The sequence below is a fragment of the Marmota monax genome, unplaced genomic scaffold (assembly GCF_021218885.2).
Source record: "Marmota monax isolate L192 unplaced genomic scaffold, Marmota_monax_Labrador192_F-V1.1 WCK01_AAM20220418_F8-fsc00006, whole genome shotgun sequence".
Lineage (NCBI taxonomy): Eukaryota > Metazoa > Chordata > Mammalia > Rodentia > Sciuridae > Marmota > Marmota monax.
The window spans coordinates 2,624,086-2,645,097 of NW_026693712.1; the positions used below are offsets into that span (position 1 = coordinate 2,624,086).

A 21,012-nucleotide genomic window follows, 5' to 3' on the forward strand; every position below is an offset into this window, starting at 1 on the left:
GGCTCTATCTGCTGAGTCTGCTCTTTCTCTCCCATCTCAAGCTTATACTTGATATGGCTCTCTACCCTGTAATAGAGCTTCAAAATCAGCTCCATCAGACCCTGTGCTTCAACCTCATCCCTCATGTGCAGTTCCCAGCACCAGAAGGCTTAAAGAAACATTAACAACAGAAGAAGTTTTACAACAAGTAGGCAAATTTTCATTTTTCTGGCCAACTTCCTTGCCCACTGTATCCTAAAATGTTCCAGAATTTCCAACGGCAAAACACACAACTGTGTGCTCTGGCAACCCAAAAGGCTCTCCTTTCCCCAAATCAAGACATCAGAGGCAATAAAAAGTACCACCACTTGTATAAATGGTGGTGAGCTTATCACACCCATGATCTTTCTGATTTGTGTCCTTGGGATCCCAGTGGCCTTTATCTAAGCCTCTTCTTCATAACTGTCAGTTCATTAATTTGCATAACTGTGCATTAGTTCTATTCTTCACATCAATTTCTTCAAGTCTGTTAAAAATTGGTAGAAATTTCTAGAAAACACAACTTATAGATGGGAATACATATAAAACTCTAATAACAGATATGAAAAGTAAAAAGATATATAACATCTATGCTGAAGTGTAATTTGCAGCACAATTTCATATAAGTACCAAGCCTCAGACTCTCATTTGTTTATTAGGTCCCTAATCGAATATTAACTCCCTATTTTAGCTATAAAAACAACGCCCCCCCCCCCAAAAAAAAATCAAGGGAAAGGGAAAGTATGTCAGATTCTGCTTCAGCTTCATCATTCGCATCCTTAAGGTCAACTGTAAGTATCTTTAAAAAACCCTGAGAAGGATTTCAGGAAAATAGAAGGGAGACCAAGAGTGATGAAAGGGGATGAAGAAGAGCCTGAGAAAAGGATGACCTCACTGACCTGTACTGTACTCCTCCCAGGAAGCCCCTTCTCTTAGCCCATTTACATAGATTTTTTCATGACCTGAAAAATCACCATTCAACACCCCTGGCCTTCTGCTTATCTACCTTGCTGTGCAAGATAACCTCAAGTTCATTGCTTGAGCCATTTTAAAATGCTAAGGACTCTATAATCAAATATTAAAGCAACCGGTACATACTAAATATAACACATAAATTTAGCTCCTTCTCTATATCGGAGTGGATTTAACAGCATGTGCAGTCAGCCAAGACAAAGCCTAGGAAGCATGTCCAGAAAAAAGTGCAAACGTCCAATCAATCAGGATTCCAGGCTTTGGTTATGAATGTTGTGAAGTATGTTTGTTTATAAATATCTGGGTACATTTACATTCTTGTGCAAGAAATGTATCCATGTTGCTTGCTTTGTAGAACACTGTGCCATTAATTCCATCCATTTTTCTACAATAAAGCAGACATTATCAATAGCCCATCTCACCTTCTATCCTGCTACTTTCTAAACCCATGGCCCATTACTCTTCTTCCTCTCTTTACAGTTTCAGGTAACACAAATAAAGTTCAGTATAGAATCCTATTAGCCTACCAACTTCAAAGCCAATTTATGGGCTCAAGATTAAGATCAGCAATGTCCAACAACAAAAGGGTGGCACAATTTCCATCCCTAAAGTTCTGCTCTTCACAGGGAACAACCAGGAGAAGAATGAGATCTTGAGCAGCTTTTAAATTATCAACTCAGATTATTGTTTCCATTCTGGCACAGCCATCAAATTCAAGAAGTGCAAAGAAGAAATGGGTGCTGAAAGGAAAGGTCTCTGTGGCACATAAGCTCTATCCACCTCCCCTTTCTACAAGCTCACCACCTCTTTGGCCTCACAGCTGCAGTCTGGGAAGAGCAAGCTGGTCCAGGCCTCAGAGAGCCCCACAAAGAGGCAAGAGCAGCCAGTAAATTCCTGGGATAGAGCAGGGATTTGCCCTAATGTTTGGTGCAGTCCAAACCAAGTCCCTTTACCAAGAAGCACCACCAACCAGAAAGTGATACCAAGGAAACTTGTTTTGAGTCCAGAAAGGCCAAATGTGAACTAGGAAGTACTTAAGAATAAAACATGATAAATGTTAAACATTCCAATCACACCTAGATTCTATTTATTCATGTTGTTGTAACCAATTCTTTAAGCTTTTCCTTGACTGTATATACATATATGTGTGTGTGTTTAAGTATATATGACTATGTTTATAAATATGAAATATACATATATGCTATATTTAGTGATTGATAGTTACTTTTAATTCTTTTGTGTTGTTTACTTGTTTCCTGCACTCCCCCAAAGGGTACTTTGAAATCTTTCCAGTTTTTACAATTAAAGCTAACCATCTGGACAAAAATCTTCACATTCACTAAATTAGTCACAGATTTTGTGGGTAAGCTGAGAAACTAAATGCTATGCTCAGCGCTAGGATTTAAACCACATCTACCACAGCAAAACACTCTCTTTCCAATAATCTCTCCAATTATGCACGCACATTGAGGCTCAGATAACATGCAGGCAACCATACCTCACTGCACACAATTATTTGTACAGTTAGTGTTATTCTTCAGGTCCCAAAGTGAGTTGCAACAATTCCAAAATGAAATTCTTCAAAAACTTTTCACAATTTATCTTCCAGACAAAAGATAAAACAGCATCTATTTTTTCACCACCATTTAATATCCTACTGCTACTAGTATGTGCTGGTAAGCTGCTCACTAAATTCAAAAGCAATTTGCAAAGTTCTATATTTATGTATTGAACACTGGTAAAAACATTGATTTGAATATGCTGGGCATTTTCTAGATTTTGCAAGAACAAGAGTCTTCAGAGTTTACTACAGTTGTCAGAAAAGGAAAATTCAACATGTTTAAGGTTTAATATACTCAGAGAACTGACATCCAATCACCAGTACATAACTGTGGTATTACAGAACTTCCATCAATCTAAGACTGGACAGGATTATCTGCTGGAAGTAACTTTGCAGCTGTACAAGCTCCAGATAAATGGAAAACACTGGTTTATACAAGGAAATATGTATATGAATTTATAGCAGGCTTACAGATTCACACACTGGTCTTTCAAAGGAGACTTTAAGCCTTTAACATGAGCTAAAACAGAAAGTACTAGACTTTGGTATAAGCAGGTTTATAAAAGTCTTTTTTGGGAGCATCTTAAGTTAGCGTTTTTCCTTTCATATTTTATATGAGCAACATAAAGAATTCACTTACATAATATACAGAAGAACAGGTTAAATAGAAGAGCCAAGAGGAGCTTCTGTTCAGACTAAGTCCTGAGGGACAGAAAGCTCAGCACTCCTCCCTATTCTTACACTACAAAAGAACACAAACTTACCCAACTAGATGGCATTTTAAAAATCCTTAGAAGCATTCAGATTGGAGAGGCACTGACAATTTGGTAAAAAGATTTCTTTCCAGAAGAATTAAAACCATAGACAGATCTCAAGCTTGGACAGCCCAAGGCTGTCGTAAATATTAACTGGAGTCATGTTTTTCATTTTTGCATTTATGTTTTGCTGCCTAAGTAAACATAGACTGAGCACATATTAACAAACAACCACCAGAGAAATCAAATTTAGGTGAGCATTTGTAGAGTTTTACCACCTGGGTAAAAAAATAAAATAAAATAAAAATCAGGATTTTTAAAAAACTGTGTTTCACAAATTTAGTCTACTTGGTGACTATGACAATTAAGTCTCAGGCAATTTAAAAATCAGGAGTTTAAAAAATTATGTTGGACGTTCAAGTGTCTTTCCTAATAAAGAGAAGATAATAGGAAAGAAATGAACAAAAAACACCTTAAAAAGTCACTAGTAGTTTAACAAGACTGAAACCACCTAGTCTTCATTTTCATACCCTCTTTGCTTTCCCAACCCCAGAAGAAATATATCTGTGAAGTGAAGCTTTCAGCCATCATTTGGAGTCAAAAATCATGCCATTTCAGAAGAATCACAATATCAAAACAATCATGGGCAAACTTCAAGGAGAAAAACAAAACAAGATCCCCCTGAGCCAGCTAAGATTTTAAAAGCTCAGCTGATCAAATTCACATCAGGTAATGAACAAATTACTTTAATGGTGCAGAAGGGATGTGCCTGTTCATGGCCAAACAGAACACAAAAGAAACAATACTTACACCCTGAGTTAACAGAAAGGGTGACGGACTAATACACCAGACAGCAGTTTGAGAAAAAGGGTTTCACTCCCAATATTAATGTAAAAATAGAAATATAGATCTGGAAAGTGCTTAGGATGACACTGCTAGAAAACAACACTTTACTAGAGATTTCTAGAAGCCTATTTATTCACAAGATTAAAAGGATGAGCTACAACTACTTATTGGACAAACACTATGATTTCTGGCCTTTTACTGTTTAAAATCCTTAAGGGGGGAGGTAAAAAATGCCGAAATTCAGGGTGCCAGGCAACAGCTCTTCCTCCCTTCCTCCCTACCCCCCCAAAATTGCTATACCACTTCACTGCCATTGCTGAAGAATCCCTTTCTATTCAGAAACGTGGCCCCTAACTAATGAAATAGGGGGATTTCTGCAAAGGGTTCCTACTATTCATGAGAATGTATTGTCCAGGGCCATGGCAACAAAGGCCTCCAGCAACCACCCACTTTCCCACACACCTTTCTTCTACTCTTTACTCCACTCACCACCACCATCCCCCCTCCACCAACAGGAGGGTTAGGGTTCAGCAACAATCTTCTAGAGGAAGCTTAAGGCTTCAGCTTCTTGAGCAGCAGCAAAGACATAACAACCTGCCTAACGGTTCTTCCCCTCATTCTTTACCGCTCAAAAAGTGTACTTGGCCAGGCAGTTCTCACCATTAGACAATTCATTCTTCTCTTGCCTCCTTTGTGTGTGTGGGGGTGGGGGGGGGAGCAAAAACAGCTGAGCGTGATCACAAAACACAACTCTGGGCATTCAATTTCTATACCTTACAGCCTCATTTTTTTTCATCTCCTAGTCCATAGGATTTAGTGACCGGAGTAAGTCTTAATCTGTAAACAAATAGTTTGCTCTACAATTAAACCATTCATTTGTCTTTTTATTCCCCCTTTCCCTTAACTGCTTGGCGGCTGCCCAACCCAGAGACTTCTAGGTTCTTCCATTATTTAGCTCTCCCAATGGTTAAAAGGCAATAAGCTCATTTGGAGTTGATAAAACCATGCACCATCAACAAAAGCATGTAATGCTTCCAAGATGCACAGTGGCTTCTAAACGCACAATGAGGATCTGTGTGCAGTCTCCCCCCAAACAAAAATGCCAGGCCCCAATTAAGCACCCTGGGGGCCTTCAAAGCAGTTATGCTAAGTTGCAAATACAGAAAGATCCACTTGAACTCCAACTGTCTTGTGTGCTTTCCCTCCCAAGGTAGGGAAAAAGCCTGGGCAGACTGACCTCATTAAAGGGTAATTAGTGAACCCCGGGACTTGAGGGGCTACCACAATCATGCCCATTGTAAGCATTTCACTATGAGGCCACTATTTTCTTTCTTTTTTCTTTTTCTTTTTTTTAACCCAGGAGGTCTTTGCAATCTAAAAGGCCTACATTTTAAATTTTTAAGGATTTTAATCTGTTTTTTTTTTTTTCCCTACCACCAGTCATCCAGTAAGAAGAAAGCAAGCAATACAAAGAGCACTCCTTCTTCTTTTGTGGAATTCTGGTGTAGCTAACAATTAGGTTTTATCATAAAATCATTTATATTCTATATATATAGAATAATCTAAAACGAGTTTTGTTTAAATGTAGTGAAAATAAATGCTCCACTTCTTGATTACAGAGATTGAAAATAGCACATAAAAAGGGACAGTAAAAATCAATCAGTGCAGGGGTTTTACAGTTATTTATGACAATAATGTTGAAAAAAAACAATGGATGCATCATTTACATGTGAAGGTGTTACTTAGAAACTAATACTGAGTGATGTGATCAACATAACCACTTTACCATCAATAAAATCCTTCACACCTCTTTAAAGCCCATTATTACTGTTGATATCAATCTGCCAAGATGTTTGAGGACTGAATTCCACCATAAAATGCACCAGTAAATTTTACTGTTTACATTCTTTAACTTAAGGGTACCACCTTTCTGCAAACACTAAGCCAGAGATCTACTGTCCAAGTAGTAAAATTCTCCAGTACAGTACTGGAGACAGTAGTTTTCAAGGCAAATAAGGTAAACGGTAGTCTTAACGTGACTTTCTCAAAAAGCAAAATTTAAACAATAACATTTACATATAATCAGGTGGATCAGATATCTTTGTAAAAAAAAAAACAAAAAACAAAAATCACTAAAAAGGAGGAAATAGAGCTGGAGTAATGAGAGTTGAAGCAATGATCTCCCTGAAAGTTAAGACCACCCCAAAACCCAGAGCCCTATTCACTCTCCTCACAGGAGATTATTTAAGGGAAGGAGAGACTTAAATCACAGATCTACACCCATCCCAGCTCTTGCAACTCAAGCATTCAAACAGTTTTGAGAGTGTGTTCCAAAGACCTATATACATATTTAGAGCACCCGTCACCACCCACAGTGACCTGGCTAATGCTGCCCTTATATTTGTCAGGCAAATTAATCACCCAATTCATGTATTTGGATTTACAGCTTTTGAACATCAAATGAAAGAATTTAAAAGTGTAGAACAAAAGTCCCTGTGTTTTAGCCAAATAAACTTTAGCTATATTTAGAAGTAAATTTGTGTGTATTTGTGTTCTAGTAAAACACTTTACGGGGACCCCTCCTTAGCCAAACATCCTTGTTTTGTTTATTTTAGAAATACTACAAAATTTATTTGCAAAACTTAAACATATGCAATATATTTGGAGAAATCTTGAAAAGATGGCAAAGACTCATTAAAGGCTGGTGGGGGCAAGGGACCCCAACCATAGTTGTTCTGTTTTGTTTGAATAAACCCAAGTATATGAGACTTTGGGGGGCAGGGAAGAATGCAAATCCTGGAAGTCATTCCAAACAGTTGGAAACTCTTCCTCTTAAAGTAAATTCAAGGGCTCAAAAAATAAATATTCAAGAGCATTAATTTGTTTCTAGATGTGTGCGTGCAAGTAAAACAGCAGTCATAATGTGGAAATTTCAGTCACATTTTGCAACTAATTGGAAGCAGATTAGAATTCCGCCTCAGGGGAACGTTGTCAAACTAGAAGCTGGAGCAAATGAAGAAAGAGGTGAAGGCGTCGTGAAGAGCTGACAGATTTACAGCGCTCAGGGCCATAAACGGGTCCCGGGCGGGAAGGAGGGCGCGTCCCCGCGCCCCGCCGGGAGCGCGCAGCCCAGGCCCGAGACGCCAGCGGCCACGCCCCCAGGGACAAGGGCCCTCCATCTGCTCCCTAAGCGAAAACAATAAACGCACCTTCAGAAGAAGCCCCTGCTACTGATGAGATATCAAACCTGCAGACTGATAAACTGGAGGATGCAGAAGTCAGAGGGAGAGAAAGCTGCTTTATTTTTAGGGTGGGGGAGGGGAGAGAAAAAGAAAGCAGATTGTGGGGGATATTACAGCAATGGAGTAATGGAAACAGCTGCTGGCTTTCTACTTCAGTGTCTGGCATCTGCTGCGGCATCATGGGAAAGGCTGGTGAAGGATTTGGGCAAGGAATGCAAATGGAGACAATTGCCCAAATGGAGTTGGATGTAGAAAAGCTCGATCGCTCTGTTTTAAAATCATGTTGCTCCCCCTTTGGGGATCAGAAGCAAATACTATTACCTAACTCAAATTCCACCTTCAGAACAGCTTAAAGATCTGGGGAAATGAATCCCTTTCAATCCCTTATTCAAGATGTCAAAAAAAAAAAAAAAAAAAAAAAGACGGGATAAAGTCTAGTTGTAGGAGCAGGCTCCATTTGTCAAAGGGTTTGGCTCATCTTCCATCTATCTTCACCGAAGTTAAAAATGAACTCTTTTTCTGTATATTCCACTTATTAAGAAAATAATTCTTTTTTTAAAGACACTGCTTACTTTTGAACTGGCTCTGGGGGCAGTTTCTATTTGTTGTGCCTATTTTCTCCTTTGTTGCAAAGGATTCAGTTCTGATTCATTTCCATCACAAAAGAATTGACGAAGAACTGAAGTGCAGGAGCACTAAGCGCTGCTGGGACAGTTATAAGCCTATAATAAAGCGCAGATTTGATAGCATTATCCATGTACTGTGGTGAACCACACACAAATAAACAGTTCTCTATGAAGATTGAAAACCCGAGGTTTCAGTCCTTCCAATTCAAACATTATTGTTGTTTTTAACATGAGCCATCCATAAAATCAGCCAAGGATGTGACAGGAAATCCAAAAGTAATCTGGTCTGGCTATGCGCATTTGGTGGGTGGAGGGGGTGGAGATGTTTTTCAGCTCACTCAGATAATATTTTAAGGGAAGAATGGGTTAAACTAAAATATAGGCACAGAAATAAATGGTACTTTTACGCCAACTAAATCCAAACGTGTGTCAAGTGTACTAACCAAAAGTACAGCCTTCCAACATGGGGAAAGCTTGCTACCCTAACTAGGAACAACTCAGACGTGACCTTTGAACCTTCAGTGACTAATGCGAAGGACAGAAAGGTACTGAAAGCAGCCAGAGGGCCAGATGTGCTTTCCTAAGAAATCAAACCAGGAGTTTCCTTTAATCAAAAGGACGAACAGTGACTTCCAGGAGTTTATGAAAGTGTGACCAACTGGAACTTTGTCGTCTGTTGCTAATTGAAGCATATAAAAGAGTCCATTTCTTAAAACATACTACAAACACTTTTTTTTTTTTTTAATTCACTGCCACATGACAAAAACCAGAATCAAGCTGACTGGTAGAAGATCAGTGCAACCAAAGACCAAGCTATTATTTCAAACTGTCAGGGGAAAGCAGTAAAATTGCTACCAGGTCTCCTTAAGTTACCCTTCAATAAAAAGAAGCCATCAGGGAAATAAGAGGAAAAGAAAACACATCAAAACCTTAAAAGTCCCTTTAAGTAAAATTATACGTCTGTGGCACCATGCCATCTGCTCTCTGGTTAACATAATAAGCCAATTCCACAACCTAAATATCTACTTTCTAAAATCATTATGTACAACACAAAATATAATCAATGTATTTTTATTTACTCTAAAACTGTAAAAGCTGCATTCATATGGCATTATTGGAATATGCCTAAATGTCCCTGTAGGCACATTTTTCTTAAGGTGCTAGCTGACAATGAGGTTTCCCAGGAGGCAGAAACCTCAGTGGTTGAGCTGGATTCATCACAATGAATAATAATCAAACTGAGGGGGGAGGCGGGGTAGCTTTGAAAGATCAGCAATAGCATAGTATTTGTTCACCATTTCAAACCCACTTGTTCTAAGTTCTCTATTACAACTATAATATATACTTTTAAATTTTCATTTAGCTGTACTGGGATAAGAAAAGAAAACCTTCTAAATATCAGATGAAATTTCCATGGTTCAAGGTCCACAGACCTATCAAAATATAAGTATTTGTATTTGCTTTGTGATCATTTCAGGTCTTCAGGCAAAATCCACAATCTCTTCTACTATAGTCCCAAAGGTGTTTCTAAACAAAATTTAGCAAATATGCAGCATTTGGTTTTAAGAACTAAGAGTCTGACCATCTTGAATATCCCCTCCCCCCAAAACAGTCCAAATGCCAGGTCAATAAACTGTGAATAGTTCAACAACCTTTCATTTAGGTGCAATGGTTTTGTTCATGTTGCCAAAACCAGTTTCAATTAAAGACTTGTAACAGAAAGCAAGAAGCCACTAATGAAACTTTGGCTGTAAGGGAGAACTGGACATGTAGCAGAGTGGAACATAAAATCAATGATGATCTTTTTTTAAAGAATAAAGTCCATACCACCTAATATTCTCAGTCCAATCTACATATGCAACTACATTTATATACACTAATGAAATATCAGTTTCAGGGCACCAATATGATTCCTGTACTAATCTGTAAGGACAATCTAAGTCATTACTGAGGCAAGGATTTTCACCTTTTCTTCTATCATCTTAGACAGGTACTATTATCATTTGTTGAGAACAACCTTAAGGAAGAAGGATTATTTCCACTGTGATGTTGCTATAAAGGATAAACCAGTATATCTTTAGTTCTGGCTTCCCTTCCACATTATACAACAATGCTATACAAGTAAGGAATAAACTGTTTAGTATTCAAGCGAATCCCTTGATGTTCAGATCGCTGGCAAGTTCAGAGTGCTGGCAATCAAAACTATGTTGTGCTACAGTAATTACTATGAAAAACTTCCAGTGCTTAATATTAAAGAATAGAATAACACAATCCTTCCACCTCTTCTACACCTCTAGAGTGTGTTCAACATGGCAATTATCTTCTTTCAAGAAGTGGAGTTTAAACTGCATTGAAACTCAATTATAAGCATGACTTTTTAAAAACACACACTTCAAAAGGCAGATTTCATCACATTCAAATCACTGAGCAAAATCTCTTTCCCAGCTTTGGAAAAAAAAAAATTCATCCCCCCTCCCACGAGACATCTTCAAGTATAAAAATGACTTTTCTTAAGCTTTGGAGCCACTTTTCCCCCTTATTAAACTAGAGGGATGGCACAGCAGTTTTGAGAGACAAAGAGTGGGCCCATCTGATAAAAAGAGTTCAACCTGCAGCTCTTCTAAATGTCATGATCAGGCAGCCTACAACTGCTACCATGCTAAAAAACCAGATCACACACTTGTTAACAAAAACACATTACTTTGCTACTTTTAAGAATGCAAAGGAACTAGGAGTAGTAGATTTATGATTTAAGTGCTTGTGGCTAAAATAGCTTTCCAATTATCAAGGGCCTCTTAGGAAGAGCAAGAATGCATTATGTGTTAATGACCACAACCAGGGGTCCCTTCTCCACTCTTTTGTCAGAACCAGAGCAGATCCTCCCCGCAGCTTCACCATTAACATGTCTGTTTCCTGTCAGCCCACTCAGAGATAATGTCATTTATCTCAGGGAGGCACAAGCCCAGTCATTAGCTTCAATAAAAGACCTCAAACAAAGGCCAGATAATGTTTTATCCAGGGCTCTTACTAAACCCAGAACCAAGAATCTTAGTGCCTAAAAGTCACGAATTAGAAAGTTACCCTTAAAAAAGTATTTTGCTCATTATCGACAATGCTAGACTACATCTCTGAACAAGAGCATGGTCTATATATAGTAAACACCAATCCTAAGCACCATCACACACAATTAGATTAACCATAAATGTTGACCAAGGTTAGCCTGTGAGAGCACCCCCCACCTCCAGGAGGAAAATTGACAGAATAATTCAGGTACTAACTAAATAGTCAGATCTTTGAAGAACTGACTCCCACCCCCATTGTGAGTGCCTGCAGGAACCAAATAACCATTATAAAGTGGTCAATGGCCGAGCTTCTGGAAATCTTTTAAATAAAAGTGGAACTGGTTAAAATAAATGTAGGAACATGTGTTTTCACAGTGTTGCTCATATTACTGCAATTTCAAGTTTCTATGAAGTACCAGGTGAACTTTTTTAAATTAAAAAAACACACACAGAGACACCATCAAAATTGGAGCAAATCTCAGCCATCCAATCCCTGTTTTTCATGCTGAAAACGAAGAACAGATGGTACTTTCCATGTTCCATGTTGTTTGAATCTGGTTATTGAACACCTCTGTGGTTAGGGAGATTTCTGCTTAGCACTTTCGGCATACATTTCATTTACTAACTATAAAATGCTGCTTAGGAAAAATAAGTCTTTATAACACTCTAATTAAAACCATCTTGCAGCCAAGCAATTTCACTTGAAGAGCATTCTTAACCTCATGACATTTGGACAATCAATCCCCCCCACACACACTTTTTGTTTTAAAGACTATTTGTAAAGTTATTAAAAGTTGCTAACTATTATCTTCTTTAGCTCAATCTTAAACAGTTGTGCATATTTCTTAATCTCTCCAGCAAATATTAAACTCAGAATTCAGAGATGAACCTGATCACAAAAGTGCTCCAAGCTACACTCATGGGTTCTCACAGAAATGCTCCTTGGGGAAAGGGCAGCCCATCTGCACCCACCTCAAAAAGCCCTGTCACCTTCCAGGGAAGCCTATAGAAAAGTAAGGAGCTGGATTAATGCTGACTGGGAGCCACCCTTAGTTACCAACATTTCTAACAGCTAAATCCCTTATGTAGCTTTCAAAACAGTTTGCTGTCCAACAACAATGGACTTTGTTCTTTAATTATAGCAAGTGACCTTCCTGCCCTTTATTTCACCATAGATAATCTGTACTCTCTAAGCAGAATTCATAAGGGGCACTATATCTGGGGGAAAAAAAATCATCCACAAAACTCATTAATCAAAATATGTTCTTAAATTGCTCACACTCACTTAGAAAATGTGCCAGAATTCCCTAGTGAGGTGTAAAAAGGCTCTGCAAGAGAATAAAATAAAATGAATGATATCTTTTATAGGCAAGTCCATTTATAGATATCACCTTTAGGATGACAAGGACCATCTTAATGAAAGCAATATGATATTACAGAAATAATTCTCTTTGGGGAATATATATTGAATAGGACCCTAAGACACAACTATGTGACCTCTGTGTTTTTCATTTCCATTAAAGTATCAGCTGCTTTGAAGAATCTTCAAATTATCTAGCGATCAAATAAACCCACGTACAATACTCCATAGAACTGTTTATTTAGCCCAGACGAATGCCTCCCTCTCTGATAAGTCAAAACTATAAGACCATTAAGGAGGGCACATAAAGAAGGGCTTCAACACAAGACTATTATGCATCAAAAGAAAGGAGGGGGGAGGTGGAGAGGCAGGTTTTAACATCCAAAAGCCAACCCATCAAATCTACTTATTCAGACATGTCACTGGTGGCTTAACCACGAAATGGGCTATAGAAATATAGCTCCAACATCTTAGAATTATGGCATGTTTTGATTTTGTTCACGTATTAAGGGAGTGGTGACTTTTACAACATGCTTGTGGTTTCCACATAAAGGAGTAGAACACTCACTGATTTAATTAGGTTTCATAAGGTCCAATTTATCATGTTTTACATGACTTTGTATAGTGAAGAAACAGAATAAACACACCAAAAAATAGACATTTAAGCATGCTGTGAAAATTAACCAGTGACAGCAAGTCTTATGAATCTCCTGTGAACCTTCCAAGGCGGGGTGGGCAAATGCGTACACACCTACACTCCCCTTTGGTTTTCACATGTAGCCCCTCCTGAGACACATCTGATTGCTGAAAATTAATCTTCTTCACTTTTAAGGATCTGGCTCTTCACAAACTCAGATAATCAAGCAAGGCTGAAATCCAAACACTGTATTTTTTTTTTTAAATACCCTTCCTTAACGGCTGGGGATAATGGTTCAGTAAAGAAGAGCGCTTGCCTGGCATGCAGGAGGCCCTGGGTTCAATCCCCAGCACCACCTAAAATAAAATAAAACCTTCCTCAAAGATGCCTCAGAGTTGAAACATTTGTCAGGTGAAGCTTGTCCTACTCAATCTTTATTTCCTAAATAGGTATCTTCATATCATTAGGAAGTATTTTCTAAATTGAAGCCTAATTTGCCATAACCACTAGTTAGTGAAATTAGAGTTACTTCCCTGGGTGGCATTCATGCCAGGGAGTGCCATCTTTGTGTGCCAAGGATGAAAGCATTCTTAAGTCCTTCTGGGGTGGAGTGGGATGGGGTGGGAAGGAAAGGCTTAAGGAATGAATTCTGAGATCCTGAGCCAACACCCCAGCTTGCTGAGAATGGCCAACACTGCAAGATCCAAGCACTTCCAAATCGTCCCAAGAGGACCTTTGTGCCAATTTCAGTGGCTAAGGTTGGCAGTGCAGCTTCCTTCCCTCTTAGGGCCAGGAGTGAATCTAAGCACCATGTGCTCTCTCCCCTTCCCCATTCCAGCCCCACCATGACTTGTTTGCTCTTCATTTACGTAATTCATATGATCACATTTATACTGCTCTGACTGAAGATGGGTTGCGTGTATATGAATAATTTAATTCTTCCATTCTTCATCCAGTTTCCTCTGTGACTGGAAAGTGAAAAGAACACAAAAACTGGAGAACCGACACCAAGCTCTAATCTCAGTTGCCATGACAGCAGCCTTTGAGATCCTGAAATGTTCCGATTGCCAGCTAAACAAAATTGTTGAATGTGAACATTTGGCTGGAAGATTAAAAGGCTAAGGGGAATGCAAAAGGGCAGTACCTCCCACATTCCAGGCAGCCAGTGAATCCAATCAAATGCCTCTGACTCCTTAACCACAGCCATTGTGAGCACTGGATTAGGGCAATTCATCTAGATAGTTAAAGCAGATTAGAACTGCAATTTGAAGACTATTGGCAACAAAAGTAAATGCCCTACTGTACTAAGTAATAAGAACATTTCAAAACGCCTTTTAGTAGAAATTATGTGAAACTGCACACATTTAAACATAAGAACCAAAACCTGGGATTTTTAAAAGCTGATTTAAATTCATCAATATAGAATGCTGTCTAACCAAAAGGATATGAATTTTAAAAAGCGTTCAGTGGTCCTTTCCAAGTTTGGCATATTTAGCTACACTTAATATACCTCTGTCAACTTCTAAAATCAAAACTTTATTCCTAAAGTCCTTTTTGAATCTTGAATGCCCAAAAACAAAAATAAAAAAGGTTTAAATAGAGAACCATGAATAACTGTACACAGAAACAGCTACCCAAAGATATATACCACCACTTAAAATTCTGATCAGCAAAGAGCAAAAATCAAATCATTTAATAAGCATATTTCCAAACAACCACACCACGAGCCACATGATAGAAATCCTGCTTCTGCAAGGCACAACCTGTAGAATTAATCTAAAGGTTAATTTTACAGAAAGATCACTTACACCCCAATTAGCTCCTAACCTGCCTGGTGGACACAGCAGACATTACTCAATGCACAACAATCACATCCCAGACCAGCAAGACACAGGCCCCATTCCTAAGCAGCAAAACATTGGGGGCAGTTTTCCCAAGGCAGTGTTAAACTGCAGAATTTAAGACAATAACAAAGATGGGGGAAAGGACCCAAATGGTCTAAATCAGCATTGTTCAAGTGCAACACACAATCTAGTATTCAGCCTCATTCCCATGGTCTACCCCTTTGGCTATGTCTTCACAGTTCAGGAACATTAGTCCACCAAGTCTATTTTACTCTTCTTACAGCTTTACAGCTTCCCTGTGAAGCTGGCACCCAAGTGATAACACAAATCTCTAGCTAAAAACTTGGTGAGGGAACAAGGAAGGGTTATGGTCCTAGCAGCCACCAAAAATCATCTCAGTTTTGCTGCACATTTATGAAACCAATGACCCAACACCCCAAGCCTGGAGTTTAATTCAGAACCAATAACAGGAAACCATCCAAGGATATCCTTTGACTGAACTATTTTGGAGAAAGTAACAATGAATGGGCTGAGGGGGGAGTGTTAAATGGAATCCTGAACATTGCTCTCCACAGAGGAAACTTGAACCCTGCACCTAAGGACACTTTACCAGCAATAATAGGGGCATGTAAACTAAACAGAACACTGTTCTCCTTTGGGGAGAAACCAGGACAAGAGGCAAGTGGGCGCCGTAAGCAGGTTTTCAAATAAAAGCACACCATAACTTGCTGACTGGCCAGGAGCCCACGTGCAGGGCAGAAGGTACTTAGAACACTCAGACCCTCCCACCTGGGGGCCCAAAGCAGAAGCAGCAAAAGCAACAGCAGCAGGAGTCAAACACGGCACCTTGAAAGCGCCCCCATATCAAATTTTAATGTCAAGGACGTATCTCAGAGAAATCTCACAAAGAACGAAAGCACGAAGAAGTGTAAGGCACACAGAGGCACACCCCCACACACCCACACAAATGCACATAGAAGAGAGTGGGACATCTAGGAAGGCGACTTTATCCTACCTTCTCAGTTTTCAGTTTCTTGATTCGCCTGTGGCTCTCCTCCTCCTCCTCTTCCTTCTTTACCAACATAGAGTTTCCCATGAGCCCTGAATCCGGAGCACTTTTGCTAACTTCCCCTGCAGCCGCGACGCTGCCACTCCCAGTGCCCCCGCAGTGGAAGGGGCTCGCGCCACCTCCATTGCTCTTGGCCCCAAAGCCATAGAGGTGCCCCCCGGAAGGGGCCTGGCCGCCACTGCCATTCTGGTGGCCCTGCAGGAGGTCGTGCTTGTCCTTCCTGGATTTCCCCGCATCCTTATCCCGCTTGGCGCCTCGGCTGCTCTGGCTTTTACCTGGCTTCTCCTCTTTGCTTTTCCCACAGGAGCCTGCCCCCGCGGTGGCAGCGGAGGTGCTGGTGCTGGTACTATTGCTGTTTGGGTTGCCGCCGCCGCCGCCGCCGCCGCTGCTCACACTTTGACCCAGCGCTGAATTCATGCCAGTTGCCTCTCCAGGGCGCCCTTGGACTTCCTGCCTCTTGCCAGTGCTGCTGATCTCGGGAATCCCATACAAGGCAGCAGAAGGCAGAGATTTATTAGCATCCTTAGAAGTTTTACTCCTTTTCACTTTTGATTTGCTGGTCTCTTTGTGTGAATTCCCCTGGGGAGCAGAGGGCTGAACAGAAGCAAATTTTAGGCCATCAGCTAAGGCTGCTGTAGCACTGGCCCCACTGGAGGCCGGACCTCCACAATCCTTAGAGCTGCTGCTGCTAGTGGTGTTGGTGGAATTATTCATCTCAAATTTCTGTCTGTCCTTCTCCAAATCAGCGTCCAAATCAATTATTAAATTTCCAACCCCGATTTCCCAATCATCGCCACTGTCATAAGTATCAACTGTATTTGGATCCACACCTTTTCCTGCAGTAGAAATGTTCACTGACATCCTGAAGATGAGCTCTCTAGAATAAAAATCCGATGAACTTTCCTTTGGAGATGAGGGGACATTCGTTTAGCTCCGCTGGGCTTTCTCTTAAAGAAAAAAAAAATCTTCCAATCTTCCTCTTCTTTATCCTGCCCCACGAATGTGTCCAGGGATTTTACACCCTTCAGTCCAGGTCCACCTTTTCCTGTGAAGGGGGGAAAAGTCGAATATTTCTTGTCTGGGTGTTACCAGAATAAGAAAAGATTAATACTGGGGAGTCAGTAAGGGGTACAGGGAAGGATAGAGAGTAAGGTGCCTCATGTATTGTCTCCACAGTCCAATATCAGGTTTAAAGGAAAATAATCAGACCCAAAAAACAAACCCATGACAGTAAGCATCTTACTAAAATCCCTTTATCAACAACACAAGGATAATCACTTTTTTAAAAAGCATTAAAATATCTTAAGGATCTGATTCAAGTGCAGAAAGGTTTTTGTGGGTTTCTTTTAAGTTTAGAATTTTGTCTGGCACATGTGATATCTCAGCCCCTGAAATACAGCTTTAACACTCAGACAAGAGGAACACAGCATTAAACAGCCCTAAACGTGTCCTAGCTCTTGCAATTTAAAAGACCAGACCCTGGAAGTTTTCTGAAGACTAGTTTTCAGAATGATGTTGCTAATTTTTCCTTATTTCTAATTTTAGCACTTCTTTTTACAAATTGTCTGGGCAATCTGGTATTTGTTCCCAGTAAGGAACAGAAAAAACAACCAATAGTCTCCCCACACACAAGCATACCTCTCTCCTATCCTCTCTTCCCCAACAGCTTATACATTTTTTTAAATTACACACGTCTTCAAGAGCATTTCTCTATATAAAAGACAGTGTTATATAAAAGGTTAAATATTTGCCTTGAGAAAAAAAAATCCATCTAAACAATTCTACTATATCCCTAGGTCACAGAATTGCTCAGTCTGTTAAATATGGTGCTACTGACTGTACAGGGAAACTGATTAAGACATACACTTTAAGTGATCTGCGCCAAGGTGGCCTCAATGACCGCAAATGAGTGTGTGTTTGACAAAGAGCAGTTAAAACGGTTTTTAAAGGGATCAGCCCCTTTTTAACAGTTGATTGTCAAGGAAAAAAATAAATAAATATACATACACACAGAGAGAGAGAGAGAAAGAGAGACAGACACAGAGAGAGATTGCTTACCTTTAATCCTTTATCATTTTTAATTGGGCCAGCAAATCAAAATGCATTTCCCACTCCACTCGGCAAACAAGCCTGTGCCTCATTTTACTTAAACACCAAATGATCAAGAAGGAAGAAACCAAATAACACATCTCAGCCAGAATAATCACTCGATAACATTATTCCACCTCCCCACCCCCCTCTTTTGGCAAACGGATCAGGAGTCCTTTTCTCCTTAAAAAAATGTGTCACTGTACAGCTGGAAGATAATGTTTCACATTCACAACAGAAGCACCAAAGGTTTTTTTCCCTCTTAACAAGCATCGAGAATAATAGGGTTTAAAAGAGAGAAGAGAGAGAGAGAGAAAGAGCTTAGAGAAAAAAGTTTTCCCAACTTCTCATTCCGCCTTCAGTTCCAGACTTCAGAGTCACCGTGATCAGTAAGTAATGATCCCATGTAGCAAACCTACAGGCGTCCGCTAGTAACAAGACAGAATGTGCTAACATCGGGATAAATTAGTGAAAGGGAAGAAAGAATAAGAAGAAAGGACTGAAAATCTGGGCTGGATTCCGCCTGTTAGTCGGGAAGTGGCATTTTTCCGCCCGTCCTGACAGATTTGATTTCTCGAACTAACTTAAGAGACAAGGAGGGGGAAGAAGAATGGAGGGAGGAGGAGGAGGAGAAGGAGGAAGAAAGGGTGGGATGAGAAGCTGAGCCAGAGGAGAAGAAGAAAGGTGTGGAGGAGGAGGGAGCAGACGATTCAGTGAGCTGATAAACCAGTTATAACAGCATTCGCTCGGGGCGGGGGGCAGCCGAGTGGGGGAAATAACGGCGTTTAAAATGGGCTCAGACTTCGAAACCTAAAGGATGTGATGTTTTCCTGTTTTATGTTGTTTTAAGAAAAAGGAACCGAGTTCCTTAGTATAGCCCTGGGGGGGGAGGGCGGGGGGGGAGTTAAAATCCTCTGTCGCTCAAGTCCATCAGTCATGTGGTAATTCGATAATTAGAGTTAAAAAAAAAAATAAGACGACCTTTTTCAAGACAGTTTTTCTCCTTACACACGCAGCAAACGGTGCGTCTCCCTTCTATTTATTTTTTTCTCTCCTCCTCCACCTCTCGCCCACCCCCTCGTGTGTTTAGTCAGATGGCCTCGGAGCTTGGCTTAGTATTTTTAATTAGCTGGCGTTTGGAAGCTAAAAGCAGTAATGAATTGTTGATGGATTGGAAGTGGAGAGTCGCTTTGCTGGAAATGTCGGGGCCGGGAGAGGGGGATGGGCGAGTTAGCAACAACCAACCATCTAAAAGGAGCGATTTTGTTACAGTGCAAGCCTTTCACATCACGTGAGGATCAAGGGCTCAATTGGTTGTCGTGAGAACAAAAATGGTGACAAGCGTATCAAGAAAATACTGATCTGGTCTTTAAAAAAAAGCTGAAGGTCTCTCGCCTCCCCCCGCACACACTCCCCGCACCGTCGCCCCCGCCCCCACCCGCAGTGGGCGAAGCTACAAGTTATGAATGTGAAACATTTCTCAGATCTAGGATCTCGGAAGTTCGGAAGGAGTGAAATGTAATGAGCACAAGAGCAAAGCAGATGTTTTAAAGAAACACCTTATAAACCTTTCCTCAACTTATCTCCAATTTGTTGGCTTTCCCAAGGGGCCAGAGACGCGGACGCCTGGGGGAGGGGGAACAGCACCTCTGAACTATTAGGATTTTAGGGACCCCTTCATGTATTACACAAAGAAAAACATTTTTTCTAGCTTTCAAACTGGGTCCTTAAATAAACACACCATTGTTACTATTTGTGGGTTTGTTTGGGTTGGGTGGGGCTTTTTTTTTTTCCTTCTTTTTCTCTTAATGGTGTCTTTGCTGGTTGCTTTTTTTTAAGACGGTGGAAAATGGTAGTTATAACCATTATATGTAATGGATGAATGTCCCCTTAATATTAAATTATTGGGCACTAGAATGTGACAGGAGACAAAAATCGGCTTGTTCTGCCCTTGCCCCCATTTTAATGGCTCTGTTTGGGAGGGGATCTGCCCAGCTAGGAAAGGAGAGGAAGAAGGTAAGGTGCGCTAGAGAATTGACACTACTGACCAGGATATGTAACTGTGTCACTTTTATTCTCCTTTGGGTTAGAGCCCAAAAGGTAATTTACTCTAAGTTACCCCGAGTGCCCAGTCAAGCTTAATTTGTGTGAAGAAGTTACAAATGCTTTACCCTCCACTGAATAAAATTCACCCTTCTTGGGTTGTTCTAAATGCAAAAGCCAAATCCTGTAACTAGTTCTTCATTTCAATGCATAAAACTCGCACATTCCCCTGCATGAAGTCCCCGCTAAGTGCTATATAGAGACACACCACGCAACCGTACTTACGGTCTGTATGGGATCGAGTTGACCTTTTCCTTCTAACTGCATTGAATGTGTTTGGTTGCAGCCGCTTTATTTTGGAAATTATAATCTCTTCAACAAATTTTTTATTAAAGAAGATGGACCATCAAATATCACAGACCGTCCTGTGTATTTTTTATAAAAACAAAAAATAAAATTAAAACAAAAATCCCCCTGGTGCACACACACAAGCTTGTTCTGCAACAACTGAAATCAGGACCGAAACACAACACACACACAGGGGGAGTGGAGCAAAAGGAGCTCTCAGCCTCTATACCTGAAAGGGACTTTTCTTTGTTCCCAATGCCCTTTCGCATCGGGCCAATCAGAGAGCAGCTTTTATGAAACTGGGCTCTCTCATTGGCTAGCTGCTTTCTCTTGGCTACTGTAGGGGGTTGAGATATACACACGTATAAAACACACACTGAGCCCGGGTGGGGGTGCGGTGGGGGGTAGTTGTGGAGACAAAGCGTTTTATTTTCCAACCAGATTGGGGTTGAGAAACCTCCCGCAGTAAGAAGGGGAAAAAAATGGAGCACCCGTTTCAATTACTACATCATTCACATAAAACACTTATTTATTAAAACAA

The 21,012-nt window shown here is 40.3% G+C and overlaps 1 protein-coding gene and 1 long non-coding RNA gene across 7 annotated transcripts in view; one reads left to right on the top strand and one right to left on the bottom strand.

Annotated features, from left to right (window-relative positions):
* The window catches only part of Znf608 (zinc finger protein 608), a 107,219-nt gene extending 86,542 nt beyond the window's left edge, over positions 1-20,677 (bottom strand). The window contains exons 1-3 of one of the 6 annotated variants that reach the window (XM_058584206.1): positions 20,409-20,427; positions 18,051-18,137; positions 15,939-17,037 (exon numbers count right to left, since the gene is read on the bottom strand). In XM_058584206.1, coding sequence (XP_058440189.1) covers positions 15,939-16,853 — 915 coding nt within the window. In that variant the 5' untranslated portion in view covers positions 16,854-17,037; positions 18,051-18,137; positions 20,409-20,427. Of the gene's footprint in view, positions 1-15,938; positions 17,038-18,050; positions 18,259-18,424; positions 18,936-20,408 lie in introns of those variants that run through there. The other 5 variants (XM_046460235.2, XM_046460236.2, XM_046460237.2 and 2 more) reach the window with 5 other exon arrangements.
* LOC124103561 (uncharacterized) lies at positions 18,299-20,299 on the top strand. Its single transcript, XR_006855218.2, has 2 exons — positions 18,299-18,469; positions 19,353-20,299. It is a non-coding gene; the product is annotated as an uncharacterized LOC124103561 (long non-coding RNA).
* Positions 20,678-21,012: the final 335 nt, after the last annotated feature.